At 48.5% G+C, this 14,947-nt stretch overlaps 4 protein-coding genes across 4 annotated transcripts; all 4 read left to right on the top strand.

Annotated features, from left to right (window-relative positions):
- Positions 1 to 734: 734 nt before the first annotated feature.
- N7471_011996 (M14 family metallopeptidase) lies at positions 735 to 2,352 on the top strand (the record flags this gene model as incomplete). The annotated part of the gene is made up of 2 exons (XM_057284715.1): positions 735 to 1,109; positions 1,162 to 2,352. 2 exons carry the CDS (start codon positions 735 to 737, stop codon positions 2,350 to 2,352), a joined length of 1,566 nt encoding a protein of 521 aa, XP_057130981.1.
- Positions 2,353 to 5,274: 2,922 nt separating this feature from the next.
- Positions 5,275 to 7,210, top strand: N7471_011995 (dicarboxylic amino acid permease agtA; the record flags this gene model as incomplete). The annotated part of the gene is made up of 5 exons (XM_057284714.1): positions 5,275 to 5,431; positions 5,483 to 5,540; positions 5,606 to 5,612; positions 5,671 to 5,831; positions 5,881 to 7,210. 5 exons carry the CDS (start codon positions 5,275 to 5,277, stop codon positions 7,208 to 7,210), a joined length of 1,713 nt encoding a protein of 570 aa, XP_057130980.1.
- Positions 7,211 to 9,044: 1,834 nt separating this feature from the next.
- N7471_011994 (uncharacterized protein) lies at positions 9,045 to 10,202 on the top strand (the record flags this gene model as incomplete). Its single annotated transcript, XM_057284713.1, has 1 exon — positions 9,045 to 10,202. The coding sequence occupies one exon, from the start codon at positions 9,045 to 9,047 to the stop codon at positions 10,200 to 10,202; it is 1,158 nt and encodes a 385-aa protein (XP_057130979.1).
- Positions 10,203 to 11,312: 1,110 nt separating this feature from the next.
- Positions 11,313 to 13,092, top strand: N7471_011993 (HoxN/HupN/NixA family nickel/cobalt transporter; the record flags this gene model as incomplete). The annotated part of the gene is made up of 7 exons (XM_057284712.1): positions 11,313 to 11,519; positions 11,573 to 11,583; positions 11,652 to 11,724; positions 11,779 to 11,864; positions 11,915 to 12,193; positions 12,259 to 12,404; positions 12,467 to 13,092. The coding sequence occupies 7 exons, from the start codon at positions 11,313 to 11,315 to the stop codon at positions 13,090 to 13,092; spliced, it is 1,428 nt and encodes a 475-aa protein (XP_057130978.1).
- Between the last annotated feature and the right edge of the window lie 1,855 nt (positions 13,093 to 14,947).

Here is a 14,947-nt window from a genome sequence, read left to right as displayed (position 1 = left end):
GAACATTGCCCAGGTGGATCCAGACGCGGTGGGATCTGGAGGTCAGCCCTCGCAAAAAGGGGAACGCCGGAAAGGGAAACGTTCTAGATTTCTTGTTTCTGCCGCCACGCGTATTATTCTTTTTTTTTTATAGATCACACACAAAATTATATCGAATTAAAAGATAGAAGAAAAGAAGAAAAGAAAAAAAACTTAGAGGGGCAAGGCAGACGAGTTAGAATCTAGGCCTGAGCGTCGGGTAATTCACCGGGTTTAACTATAGAGATGAAGAGGATTGGTTTTGATGTTTATTAAAGGTAGTTGATTTCTATTTAAATTGTACAGATCAAATAGACTAAATAGATCTTTAAATAATAGTCAAATCTTTATATTAACCTACGGAGTTGGAAGTATAACGTTATCTAGGTAGAGTCCACGGGTATATATCGAGTATACTGAAGTACTGGCCACTGACGTAGAACAAAAATAGCCGGGGTCTGCATGTCATTTTCATTTCTCCGGATGTCAAGGATAATTTCTTTTGCATTCTACTCCAACTTCTTGATGTCATATTTAACTTGATAACTGAACCATATCTGCCATCGTTATCTTCACCGACGCTTTGTCCCCGCCCGTTTTTTTCTCTTCTCCGCATCCGTACATAGGCTCTCACACCTGGATATCTCTGTGAACCTCCCGAGGTCTGAAAGAACACCCACTCCCCCTCCATTCAAAACTGGATATTGCGACTCGGCATGCGTCTTTTTTCTCCCATATTGGTCGCGTCGACCTTGATCCCTCTTATCTCCGCCGTCCCCGCTGGTTCAAGCATCACCCCACCGCCACCGCTGCTGCCTTCCCACCTCACTCATTCCAACCCACGCCCATGGGGTCGACTCCGCGACTGGGTAATTGGCTCGATATGGGATATTGATCACAAACGTTGCTCTTCAAAACATTCGTCGCCACCGTCAAACATTCACGATCGGTATGGCAGTGATGTCGTCCTCCGCTTTCATTTGCGCCAGCCGGGTGAGGCAGAAGCATTGGCTTCCGCCTCGCAAGTGCTGTTTTTGGACATTTGGGCCATAACCTCCAAGTTCGTAGATATTAGACTTGCAGATGACATGGTGAGCTATTGTTCTGAATGCCTTATGATCGTCTCACTAATTATTGTGTTAGATCCCTTCCTTGTTGGACCTACTACCTTTAACACTCCGCACCTCCTACACCCCCCTCATGGACAACCTCGCCGACGAGATATACGCTTCTTACCCTTCACGTCACCGTGCCAACTCAGACTTCAGATCAGGGATTGCATCGGCTGAACTGAAGACGATATCGAACGGCGACTTATTCTTCCAAGAATACCAGCCGCTCTCCGTCATTACGCAATGGATGCGCTTGATGGCATCAATGTTCTCCTCTCACGTACAGATGACCAGCGTGGGAGTCTCCTACGAAGGTCGCGATATCCCCGCATTGCGACTTGGCACCTCTCCCGACACCGAAACCAGATCGGGCCCTCGCAAGACAATCGTCATCGTCGGCGGTACTCACGCCAGGGAATGGATCAGTACCTCCACGGTAACATATGTCGCATACAGCCTCATCACGCATTACGGCTATTCACCCGCAGTAACACGGCTGCTGCACGAGTACGACTGGGTTTTAATCCCAACCCTCAATCCCGACGGATACGTCTACTCATGGGAGTCAGACCGTCTGTGGCGCAAGAACCGCCAGCCAACTGGTCTTCCATTGTGCCCGGGCGTTGATCTAGACCGCGCCTGGGACTACGAGTGGGACGGCGAGTCGACTCGCTCGAACCCGTGTTCAGAGAACTACGCTGGCGCAGAACCATTCGAAGCACTCGAATCGCATCGTCTGGCGCAGTGGGCTCAAAATGAGACCGCGCATGGCCGCGCTGAGATCGTAGGCTTCGTCGACTTACACTCCTACTCCCAGCAGATTCTATACCCTTACTCATACTCCTGCTCGGCCGTGCCCCCCACCCTCGAGAGCCTTGAGGAGCTAGCGTTGGGTCTGTCCAAGGCAATCCGTCAGACTTCCCATGAATCGTATGACGTTACCTCGGCGTGCGAGGGGGTTCTCACTAATGGGATGTCATCGGGCGGCAGCGCGTTGGATTGGTTCTACCATAAGCTGCACGCCAAGTTCTCGTACCAGATCAAACTCCGCGACCGCGGTAGTTACGGGTTCCTTTTGCCTTCGGAGCACATTGTCCCAACGGGCAAGGAGATTTTCCATGCTTTGTTGACATTCGGTAAGTTTGTCTGGGGTGAGGAGGCGTTGGATATCAGTTTTGAGGACTTGATGGGCGATCAGATACCTCTAGCCGACGGCCGGTAGGCTTTTTCCTTTTTTGATGATTGCATGTTGACTTTATGAGCGGATTTCCTTCTTTGATTCTGGTACTTCTGGTGTTGCAGAGTCCTTGTACAGTATGTTGGCTGTTTGAGCCTAAGAATGTAAAGATTGTAATTGCAGAACATCTTCCAATACCCGTAGGCATGTGATATGACTTGAAGAGAAAAACCACTTTGTTTATCTATACATATGTAGATTGGGAGACTAGGGCCAAAAGGTTATCTCTACTACTATGTATGAATCATCTTTCGGAAAAGGCACCAAGAAGATGAAAGATAATATGCTGATCAAGACGAGGACCACAGCCTCTGACCGAGCTTTCAGATATATATGCTGGAAGTAGAACAAGCACAAACAGACATGAAAGAAACAAGAAAGAAGAAATGAACAATCTTAGGTTCATGCTTCTGAAAGAAGATGGGTCTATATAACTACGTCACGTATTGATACCTACAACATAAATCTTATTTTCTGCCTGCAGATCAATTTAGCTATATTAACCCCTAAATCATCTGAAAGAGTGCAACTCCCGCTGCATTCACTGAAACCACTTCGGTCATCACGACACTCTGCACAGTTACGTCTTTCTTTGTTTCGGTATAAGTGGCCCATTTTACGTATAAAAAGGACCAACGGGATATGATACTTAGATATCTTTTTTTGTTCTTTTTTAGTAGTCTCCTCAGGTAGTCTTCTTAGAAAGTTTCTTAGTCTTTTTAGATATCTGTTTTTATAGGTATTTTCTCCCCTTCTCAGTTTGTTAGCTAGAAGGCAACAAAAGGCGGAAGAAGGCTTAATTTGTGCTATGGACCTTTTTCTATGTATAACCTTTGATGAACACCCAGCAAGCGCAATTTTCTGTTTACTGCAATCTTTGGCATTATCTGAATACCCGGGTAGGCCCCAACTCATCATATTGCCATCTTTAAACTTGATATTACTAGCTCAGGCTTTCCATCGCTGAACCCTTTTTTCCTATACCCCCGTATTATTTTTCACTTGCTGCTTCTCTGAATTCCTGATAGCCTTATATTCTTTCTCCACCTAGGCTATCAATCATATCCATGGAAGCACCACCTCCATATTATGTCCTTCCACTTCAGATGAAGGGTCTCTGAGGCCGCACACTGCAGAACTAGGACACCATCTCTGTGACCATTTATCTCGAAATCTTAGTCTGTTCAGCTGATCACCGAGCCGAAACACCAGCCGTGTATCTTCAGGGCCCCATGAGATCACCTCAAACGAATGTTTCTCTGTCATAGCCGAGTCCACACCGGAAAACGAGAATGTCTTGTATCAACTTAGGTATCCCAGGCTTTCCTCCTGCCGCTCCAATTTCGATACCAGCCTTGGTGTTTTTCTCCTTTATCAAACCTTGTCTCAGAGCGATGCGCATTTGAGCATTCACCGGTGCACAGGAAAGTACGAAAAAGTGGCACGAAGGATTGGAACGTTTGTTATCTAGGCTGGGCATCTCCACTGTTGAAGCCTAGGAGCAAGCGCAAGATAAGCACCTTGACAATTTGTTGACACACAGAGAATCGAAGGGGCCAAGAAGATCAAGTCTTTGGCGGAACTATCAAGTATGTACGGAACATTGTTTGTAGATACGGAGTACGCTGTAGAGATCGAGGAAACTCCACACCCTGACGCCTCCTCGTATATACGTACTTTGTGTTGCGCAGCCTTGACGACAAAGCCACCGGGCCAATCCTAAAGCCAATAGTACCAGACTCTCGCCACAATCCAAAAACCTTCCAGAAAAATATCCCCGATCAAACCCCCGCTAACGCAAAATTCCCCCATAGATTAACCTTGATACGACCAGACCACGCGCGCACCTGCCAAGAGAGATAAGGATTGGCTGCACCATACGCGAACATTCTTGGCGCAGCTGCCCAGGCTCAAAAAGGTACATCTCCTCCGGGTTCAGTTTAGCGTTCATGGGCCAAGGTGGAATTCCGTCTTGGCAATGGCTGGCTGTACTGTTTAGGGTTGGGCTTGATAAGGGTCCTTTTCGCGAATGGGGCTATCAGTCGGGTGGCTGAGTCAAAAATATGGGTGGCCGGTTTGGCCCCGGGCGTTACCTTTTTCTTGCTTTTTTGGATCGACGTTGGCTCTGTAAAACAGTAAAGCATTGTAATTCTAACATTATCCATAGATATCAAGTGCAATTAACTGGAAAGCTCCATATTTAAAATCTGGGGAAATGGGGCAACCTAAAATTTTCCGGCGAATGCCGATGAAAAGCGCTCCCCGCAGAGCCCATAAGTGTCCGATCTTGGCGCCAATGTCTCCGCTTTGTTCCCTGGTTGGAGTAGTATCTGTTACCATATCAAGCTTTGACAGAAGTTGGGCATAGTCTATCTAATACAGGGGGAAGTACTTCTGTATACAGTAATTATCTACGTTATGCCGAATATGTCACTGCGTTCGAGAGATCTAGAGCCTCATTGAAAATCATGAACACAGCCCTATTTGCCCGATTGTACCAATGCGTAGCCCCCGGAAACCGGAAACGGCCAAACCGTCAGATCACGGATGAAACCCTTCTTCGGGAAGGATTCCAAGCCAAGTGAACTTTGCAGGTGTGTGGTCTGAGGTGTTTGGGTAAATTAGTATTTTACCCCATGAAATGAGAAAAAAAGCCTTGGCTATGCAAGTCCCGAGGTCTTTCCAATGTCTCGTATCTTATTTAATTCTATTTTCCCTCAAGCCTCTAGTAATTTTGCATTTGATTTTACTCTTGCTTATCTTTCTCCAGGGCTGTGTACTTTCCACTCTTGGCTTTTTATTTAATCCCTCTTCACCCCCCCGTCTTCCTGGTCTTACATCTGGGATTACTCTTATCTCTTACCCGGGCATTTTTCCTCGCGCAACCCTCTGCGCGTCGAACACACAATGGAGAAGTCTATCAAGGCTGAGGAATACCCGCACCACAGCGTCACAAGGGAGTTCAGTGAGGATGCCAAGATTGAGCAAGCTCAGAGTGGTCTGAATGACCCCAACCATGTTGAGCTGCATCGTGCGCTCAAGGCGAGACATATTACTATGATTGGTAGGTGAAGTACTCGGGAGTCGTACACAAGCATGCGCTGACAGTGAACAGCCATCGGTGGTGCTATTGGTACTGGTTTGATCATCGGAACGGGAGAAGCTCTTGCAAAGTAAGTGGCGATTGGTCTCTTTAACATTTTATTCTGAGACCCAAGGCTAACACAATGTCGTGCAGGGCTGGCGTGAGTGTTTCCACCGAAATTGACACCCTGAACATAATTTCTTACTGACGTAAAATAGCCCGGTGCAATTCTCATTTCTTATGCTTGGGTTGGTTTCATCGTTTTCCTGGTTATGTGCGCTCTTGGAGAGATGGCGGCTTGGCTGCCATTGCCCTCTGGTTTCACTGGTTACGCCGTCCGATTTGTTGACCCTGCGCTTGGCTTCGCCCTTGGTTGGACGTATGTACCACCCGTTCCCTTCGAGATGATCTTGCTAACAGGAGTCCAGATACTGGTTCAAATATATCATTCTATCACCAAATCAAATGACTGCCGGTGCATTGGTTATATCATACTGGATACCCTCAGAGAAGGTCAACGCCGGAGTATGGATTACCATCTTCCTGGTAATTGTCGTCGCCATCAATTACTTCGGTGTGAGGTTTTTCGGTGAATTCGAGTTCTGGCTGTCCTCCTTCAAAGTCATTGTTATCCTCGGCATCATCCTCCTATCTTTCATTCTCATGCTTGGTGGTGGGCCGGACCATGACCGCAAAGGTTTCCGCTACTGGAAGAGCCCAGGTGCGTTCAACCATTACAAGATGGATGGAGCACCTGGTCGATTCTTGGCTTTCTGGTCCACAATGGTGTCCGCCACATTCGCCTACCTAGGCACTGAGCTGGTCGGAGTGACGGTCGGCGAGGCACAGAATCCCCGAAAGACGATCCCTCGCGCGATCAAATTGACCTTCTACCGAATCCTGGTGTTCTATGTGACGAGCGTGCTTCTCGTTGGCACACTTGTTCCGTACAACTCCCCGAAACTTCTCTTCGCCCTTTCGGACGATAACAAGAAAAAGGGCTCAGCCGCAGCCTCGCCCTTCGTGGTCGCCATCGAGCTGGCCGCCATCCCGATCCTGCCCCACATCCTGAACGCCTGTATCCTGCTCTTTGTTTTCTCAGCAGCCAACTCCGATCTGTACATCGCCACCCGTACGATCTACGGCCTGGCCCGCGAAGGAAAAGCCCCCAAGATCTTCGCCCGCACCGATCGCCGCGGCGTCCCCGTCCCCGCACTGGCTATCTCATCCGTGATTGCCTTGCTAGGCTACATGAACGTTAGCAGTGACTCCAAAACGGTCTTCAAGTACTTCGTGAACCTGGTCACCATCTTCGGTCTCCTCACCTGGATCTCCATCCTGGTTACCCACATCTACTTCGTGCGCGCGCGCAAAGCCCAGGGCATTCCCGAGGAAAGCTTGGCCTACAAGGCACCCCTCGGCGTCGCAGGCTCATACTTCGCTCTGGGATTCTGCATCCTCATCGCTTTCACTAAGAACTTCGACGTCTTCATCCACAACCCCAAAACATACGGAAACTTCGACTACAAGAACTTCATTACCGCTTACCTTGGTATCCCTCTATACCTCATTATGATCTTTGGATACAAGTTCGCGACCGGCAGCAAGGGTGTTGACCCCATGACAGCCGATCTCTTCACCGGCAAGGACGAGATTGATCGCGAGGAGGCGCTGTATCTCGCCAGAAAGGAGGCCGAAGCAGAGAAGAACAATAACGCAAGCTGGTTCTACCGGAAATTCGTCTCTTGGCTTTTCTGATGCAGGATCGATACCTATATCTTGTTGTGGAAATTGAGCGCTGTTTGGGCGGTCGTTTTCTCCATCGATGGGCCGTTAATATCTTGCTGTACCTTTAAATGTTTCGATTACGAGAAATGAGTTTCGGTCTATGATTCCTTTATCCCTAGTTCTGTAAAACAAAGCCCACGAACGTACGGACTAGCTCGTGATAGTCAAAGGTTATACGTAGAAAAGTCCTCTGCACAGTTTATGCTTTTCCCCGCCTTCTTATACACCTAAGAAGACATCCAAGAAGACATCCAAGAAGACATCCAAGAAGACATCCAAGAAGAACATCAAAAAAGAACATCCAAAAAGAACATCCAAAAAGCACTTCGGAGGGTTCTTATAAATACCATCCCTAATACCATCTTGGTCCTAATAGATCAGACTATTAATGTCTTAGGTCGTCAAGGACAGAGGCCGCATAAGCGGCCGACTATTCTTGAAATATCAAGTTGGAAAGTAACAATATTATCAAGTCGGGGCCTACGCAGGTATTCAGATAATGCCAAAGATTGCAGGAAACAAAAAATCGCGCTTGCTGGGTGTTCATCAGAGATAATGGAGCAAATTAAGCTCGATTTAGGTGATAGCGATGAGATCCAGAGCACGCATAGCTGACGTGGAAGACGATAGCCCCCAACCAACAACACATCCACAAGCCAATCAGGCTTTAGTTGGGGTCACACCGACACGGAGGAGGAGGCTCTTTGTGGGAATCAGGCAGATTCAGCCTCATGAAAAGCCCGAAGAAACGAAGCTACCGGTTAGATCGGTCATTCATTCGTCCAGAATCAAGAGTCACAGATGCAGGTTGCGACCCACAGCGCTTCGATGCATTATCAGCAACGTGGCTTTCAAAAGGCGGAATCATGTTTCCTCGTAATGAGCATCATTTGAGGGGGTATGTAGCCACTATATGCAAGTCTAGCGCAGTTGGCTTGAGGGAACAAAGGGTTTGGCTGGGTGCTGCCTCTCACATGTGAGAGGCAGCCGCTGTTTTCAGCCTCGTACTCGTAGGAGCGACGCATATCCCGGGTTGGGTTTAAAGGGTGAAATAGCGGCGATGGGTCCATTTTGGTGCAGTTAGGGGGACTGAATGGAGGGGCCCCAGGGATGGCTCGTATTTACTTAACTAGGTGGCACCACCGAGAAGACATGCACAATGACGACCCCTGTCGTTGGACAGGGTACAGTTCATGCTACACAACAACGTGTATGCAGTGACCGAGGGGAACTGAGCCAGTCAAGATCTCATAATATCCGCTGCTACTTCGAAGCTAGTACAAGCTACCGTTATCAAAGCATGTTCCTGTAAACACGTCCGAAGCTAGTAGCTGGGGGACATTCTCAGCCTGTCGATGAAAGTCAACGTTACCAACACACTGGATGGTGGAAATGTGATCAAGATGTTTAGGTGGGGGCTATTTTGTCTGCAAATCCAATGTCTTGAAAGTGTGCTGTGGCGTGCATAAGTGCCTTAGGGCAGCGATCAATGGAGGCCGTCTATTGGGTGGTGAACGCCGCAGCGGTTACAAGATATTTTTTATTTTTATCGCGCTGATCGGAGGATGATGATTCGTGCAATGAAGGTGGAAATTTACTATCATTAGAAATACTAAATAGTAGTTAATTTGGCAGTTTTCCATGTTAAGACTTGAAGAGATGCGGGGGAATTGATTGTTGACTCCCCTGTCGTCCCCTATATCAGGGTCTGGCGGCAGTCGAGTATCTGGATTCTTCAACTTCCAGCTCTTCAACCAAAAAAGGGGCTTCCCCTATAATCAATCTCAAATCCCCAATCAACATCATGGGTGTCATGCGTCTCCCCCGCCCAACGGGCATCTATGTCCCCAATTCACCAAGAACCCTCACCAATGACATGATCTCTCCACCACTCTCTCCAGAATTCAGCTTCGATTCCGAGACCGTCACACCCTCTCTACTCCCAGCTTTAGAATACATCTCCGCCAAACTCCAACAAAGAATGATGCACATCACCCTCCTTATCGGCCGCGGAAAGCCCTACCCGACCGGTCAACCCTCCGACCTAATGATCATCCCCATCCACTCAATCGAGCCGCAAGCATGGCGAGTTCTTGAACGCGCCATCGCCAAAGGCTCGAGAAAGTTCTCACTCGGCTCTAGCTGGACCGACGCCATCAGCCGCAGCCAGTATGAGCGCCAGGCAAACGATCACCTCGTCAAGCAATCCATCCTCCAGAACGAAGTCATCTTCAGCCAGGAGGGTCTAACTCTCCTAAATATGGACCGCATCTACACCTTTAAGCGCCGCATGTGCATCCTCTCTACCCGCCCTTTCTCCCGCAACGACGAACAATCAATGTCATCCTGCGTCCGCCTACTCCACCGCATCGTCGCGGATTTCTCCGGTCGCCCCTTTAGCAAAGCTTTCTTCCACCGCGTCTATGAGCAGCTTGATGTGCCAGACGAGCAGCTCACTGCCGTCGCAGTTGCGTACAAGAATGTCCACAGTCAGGATGCTATCATTCTTCCCGTTCAGACAAAAGCTCTAGCTCCAGCTCCAGCGCCTGCGCCAGTACCAGTTCCGGCCAAGGTCGAAGCCAAGGTCGAGGCAATTGTTCCAGCGAAAGATCTACCGAAGGTCCAGGCCAAAGTCCAACCAAAGCTTCAAGCGAAAGTCCAGCCCAAAGCTGCTGAGCGAGTCATTCTGAAACCCAAGGCTGATCCCATCCCTATCCGGGTGAAGGCCGAACGCCCTCGTGAAGTGAAGAGATCGCCCATCCAGACTGTGCGCGGTCGGAGACAGCCTCCGCCGTCGAAGATGCGAGGACACAATAAGCGTGGGCCCAAGACGCCTCTTTCTGCGTCGGATGTCACTCCCATCACGCGGAATGAGTGGAATATTCTTGTCAGCCAGGATATTCGTGTGCAGCCTATGGTTACCAAGTGGACTCCGTCGCCGACCGTGTTGGCCGCTGCTTGAACTTGATTTTTTGTTCTGTTGATGCAAAAAAGAATTCGCTGTGCTAAATCCATAACAAACCACCAGACCTTCTTGCGAGGGTTGGGTCTCGCTCACAGCTCACATGCCATCCCCCACGCTTGTTGGGTTTGGCTAAGTTGAGCCTTGAAGACACACACGAGAACTACATCCAGCCCGTGTTGCTAGATCACCTCTATGTCTTCGCCGTATCTGATTCCACCAATGCTGGACCTTTGTAGGCCATTTTGGTGAAGGACAGATTGGCCAGTCTTGACATACCGGGTGCAAAAGAGATACCGGTATCCAGACTGGCGTCAAGGACTCCTTGGCACACTAATGACGATATGATAATGATTTCAAAGCTTTTCATGGCGAAGCTTGGCAGCAAATTTCAAATATTGCGATATTCAATTCATGGTGTATATAGTTCACTTCTTGGAAGATATCCATACAATTTTTTAATGAGCCAATCAGACAATATCCCAATATCCAAGTAGAATCATAATCAGCCAACCAATCCGAAAACAATCAAATTATCTACAGCCCTACATCAAACGCTGTTGAAATGAATCGGCATCCTAGTTTGCCGAGCACTCATGGGTGGCCCCGCTTAAGCTCGGCGACCGGCGAACTGAGACAGCTTCCCACCCAATCACAGGCACGGGAAAGGATTTGTAGTGGGTATCGAACGGTGTCGGAATTAAAGTATTCAAGCTATTAGCACATGGGAATACAAGCTGTGAATAATCCTGGGAGGTTTCCTATCAGCATCCATCGGAACTCGCCGTTACTCTGTCTATAGCACACAGAACCGTGGACTTTTTGGATGGGATGTGAACGTTCATACTGGCATCTCGCTCCAATATTCAGACAAAATCCTGCGGAATCCTACATGTACACATACGGGAAGGGGGAGGTTGCCCGAAAGCACGAAGACGGATGTATGAAGGCTTGGCAGAGTTGGGCTTGGCGGGGTTATCTAAAGTTTAAGAGCTGCATATAGCCCTGGAGGAACCCCTCATCTGTGTTTTTCAACGTCTATTAAAGAGTTGAATATCTCTTATACATTTATAGATATTGTTACAGAAATTTAGTCTGACGATATCTACCATGTCGGCCTTCAATGAGCCCGCAGATATAGACTCGCGCAGTCTAAACAGCGACCGCAAATGGAGCCTACAGCCTCTTCTTCGCAGTGCTGAGCGCTCGCATAGCAAAATGCCGGGTATTAGGAAGATTCCTCTTCGCGCCATTGGAATTATTGCATTTATTGCGTTGTTGAATATCATAGTTTGGGTGGCGGCGGCTATTGTGCTGGTATGTTTTGATAGGTTGTGTGACATTGGATTGATTCGCTAATGCTTCTATAGAGTTACCATCCGTGAGTCTTCATTATTGGATATCTTATAGTTTAAAGGTTATTTCATATCCTAATTGTGTGGAATACAGTTCGCTGGTTTCTACAGCTGCCCTTGCCTATTCTCTTGGATTAAGACATGCATTCGATGCAGATCACATTTCTGTATGTCGAACTCGGCTCAGAAATAGACCAAATGATTAACAATGCTATCTATAGGCTATCGATCTAATGACCAGAAGACTCCTGGCAACGGGGCAAAAGCCCGTTACCGTGGGCACGTTCTTCTCGCTTGGTCACTCAACGTGAGCACAGTCACCTCATTCAATATCAAATCAAATCTGACCCAGTCCAGCATTGTGATCATCACATCTATTGTCGTCGCAGCCACAGCAGCAGCCGTCTCAGAGCGCTTCGACAGCTTCAGCACGGTCGGTGGAATCATTGGTACCTCCGTCAGCGCTGCGTTCCTGATCCTGCTGGGTCTTATGAATGCGTACATCCTATATAAACTCGTGAAGCAGATGCAGAAGGTCTTCAGTCTCCCCGAGGGTCATGAAGATGAAGCATGGAAGATCGAGGGCGGAGGAATCCTTTTCTCTGTTTTGAAGAAAATGTTCAAGTTGATTGACCGGTATGTCTTTTAGCCAAGCTATTGATTCTCCGTATTGTCTGACAAATGTGTCTATTTCTGGCTAGTCCGTGGAAGATGTATCCCCTCGGAATTCTGTTCGGTCTCGGCTTCGACACCTCCTCCGAGATCGCTCTACTTGGAATCTCATCCATCGAAGCAGCGAAGGGAACATCCTTTTGGGTGATTCTCATTCTCCCGGCTCTATTCACCGGTCAGTATCCTCATACGCGAGCCCATTAATCCCATCCTTCAGCTTTGACTAACACTTCACAGTCGGTATGTGTCTTCTCGACACAATCGACGGAGCCCTAATGTTCTCCCTCTACATCCAACCAGCGGCCAACTTCCTCCCACAAAAGCCAACAAGCACCGTCTCAGACACCTCATCAATAGCCACGGATCCAGACGAGCTCCCGCAATCACAAAACAACCACCGGGACCCAGTCGCATTCCTGTACTACTCAATCGTGCTGACTACGCTAACCGTCATCGTGGCGATTGTGATTGGCGTGATCCAGCTGCTCAGTCTCATCCTGAACGTCACACATGCCAAAGGCAAATTCTGGGACGGTGTGCAGGTCGCTGGTGACTACTACGATGCTATTGGCGGTGGTATCTGTGGTTGCTTTATTGTCTTTGGTCTACTGAGCGTTCTAGTCTACAAACCCTGGCGCAGGTGGATGGATCAGCGACATGGAAAGAATGTCGTCAATGATTTGGAGAGGTATACAGATGACGATGTTTCTCCTGGCGATGCTCCTGGCGGTGGTGTCATCGTGACCCAGACGGGTCGTACCCAGCACGAGGATGCAGCTACTGAGGTTGCTGGGAAGGGGGCTTCGTCTCGGTTTGCTGTCAAGGAGACTGGTGAGTCGAGACTTGAAGACCACATCGTGTAGATTCTAAGGCTGCTACTATATTCTAGCTAGCATAAGCTGGTTGCTAGTCTTGAAATGCAAGTGTTTTTAATATCTATCTATCTTCCATCGCGTAGACTCTACGGGTGTGTATACCCAAGTAGAAATCGTCCAAGGGAAGGAAATTACTGCCTGAAGGGTAAGGTGTATGAGACTCTGCGGGTTTACCCTAGGTCCCTAGCTCCTTCCCTTTTGGGTCAAAACTCGTCACCTACCCCAGTTTCCCCAGGTGCCTTCCCTTTTGGTCAAAAATCGTCACCTACCCCAGTTCCCCAGGTCCTTAAGCCACTGGAAAAATATAAATACCCCCACCCCCCCAATTTCTCTCTTCTCTTCTTTCTTCCTCCTTCACATCTCTTCTTTTCTCTGGGCCCCCACCTTCCACTTTTCAAGGTCTCATCTTCCATGGTCACCTTCCACCATGACCCCCATTCACCATGGACCTTCCATCTTCGTCATGCCTCAGGACCTTCCACCATGACCCCCATCCACTATGGACCTTGGACCTTGGCCCCATCCACCTTGGACTTTCCATCTCTGCCATGCATCAGGACATTCTACCATGGACCTTCCACTCTGTTCACCTTCCACTTATGACCTCTGTCCACTCTGGTCACCTTCCACTCTGGTCACCTTCCACTCTGGTCACCTTCCACTCTGGTCACCTTCCACTCTGGTCACCTTCCACTCTGGTCACCTTCCACTCTGGTCACCTTCCACTCTGGTCACCTTCCACTCTGGTAACCTTCCACTCTGGTCACCTTCCACTCTGGTCACCTTCCACTCTGGTCACCTTCCACTATGACCTCTGTCCACTTTGGTCACCATCCATTATGACCTCTGTCCATTGGGACACATCCACCTTGGTCGTCCACTATGTCCTTGCATCATGGCCTTCCACCATAACCACTTTGAACTGTCAGCATTCATTGTGACATCCATCTATTCATCTCAAAAGACGAACCTTGCTAACTTGTTTCTAGTAACGTTCATACCTTCCCACCCACATCCACTCAACCACATTCACTCTCCAGCCTTACCGTGGCGGGCTTCGGCTTCAGGACAATCGGCAGGCTTGGAACGAATCAACCACGTCCAACCACTCACCCACATCCACATCCATCTCCAGCCTGACTGTGGCGGGCTTCGGCTTCAGGACAATCGGCAGGCTTGGAACGAATCAACCACATCCACATCCACTCACCCACATCCACTCTCCAGCCTGGCCGTGGCGGGCTTCGGCTTCAGGACAATCGGAAGGCTTGGAGCGAACAATACCCACTCAACCACATTCACTCTCCAGCCTTGCCGTGGCGGGCTTCGGCTTCAGGACAATCGGCAGGCTTGGAATGACAGCAAAGGGCGAAATCAACCACATCCACTCAACCACCACTTCAGTAAACCATCCACAATCAATCTACCACCTCAATCAACTATGCACATTCCACCAACCATCCACATTCAATCAACCACTTCAATCAATCAACCACTTCAATCAACCACTTCAAAAAGCCATCCACAATCAACCATCCACATTCAATCAACCACTTCAAAAAGCCATCCTCAATCAACCACCTCAATCAATCAACCACATTCAACCAACCATCCACATTCAATCAACCACTTCAAAAAGCCATCCTCAATCAACCACATTCAATCAATCAACCACCTCAATCAATCATCCACATTCAATCAACCACTTCAAAAAGCCATCCTCAATCAACCACCTCAATCAATCAACCACCTCAATCAACCACCTCAATCAACCATCCACATTCAATCAACCACTTCAAAAAGCCATCCTCAATCAACCACCTCAATCAATCAACCACATTCA

The sequence above is a fragment of the Penicillium samsonianum genome (genome assembly GCF_028829775.1).
Source record: "Penicillium samsonianum strain IBT 33392 chromosome Unknown utg000007l_segment0_segment0, whole genome shotgun sequence".
NCBI lineage: Eukaryota > Fungi > Ascomycota > Eurotiomycetes > Eurotiales > Aspergillaceae > Penicillium > Penicillium samsonianum.
This window is presented reverse-complemented; position numbering and strand designations above follow the sequence as displayed.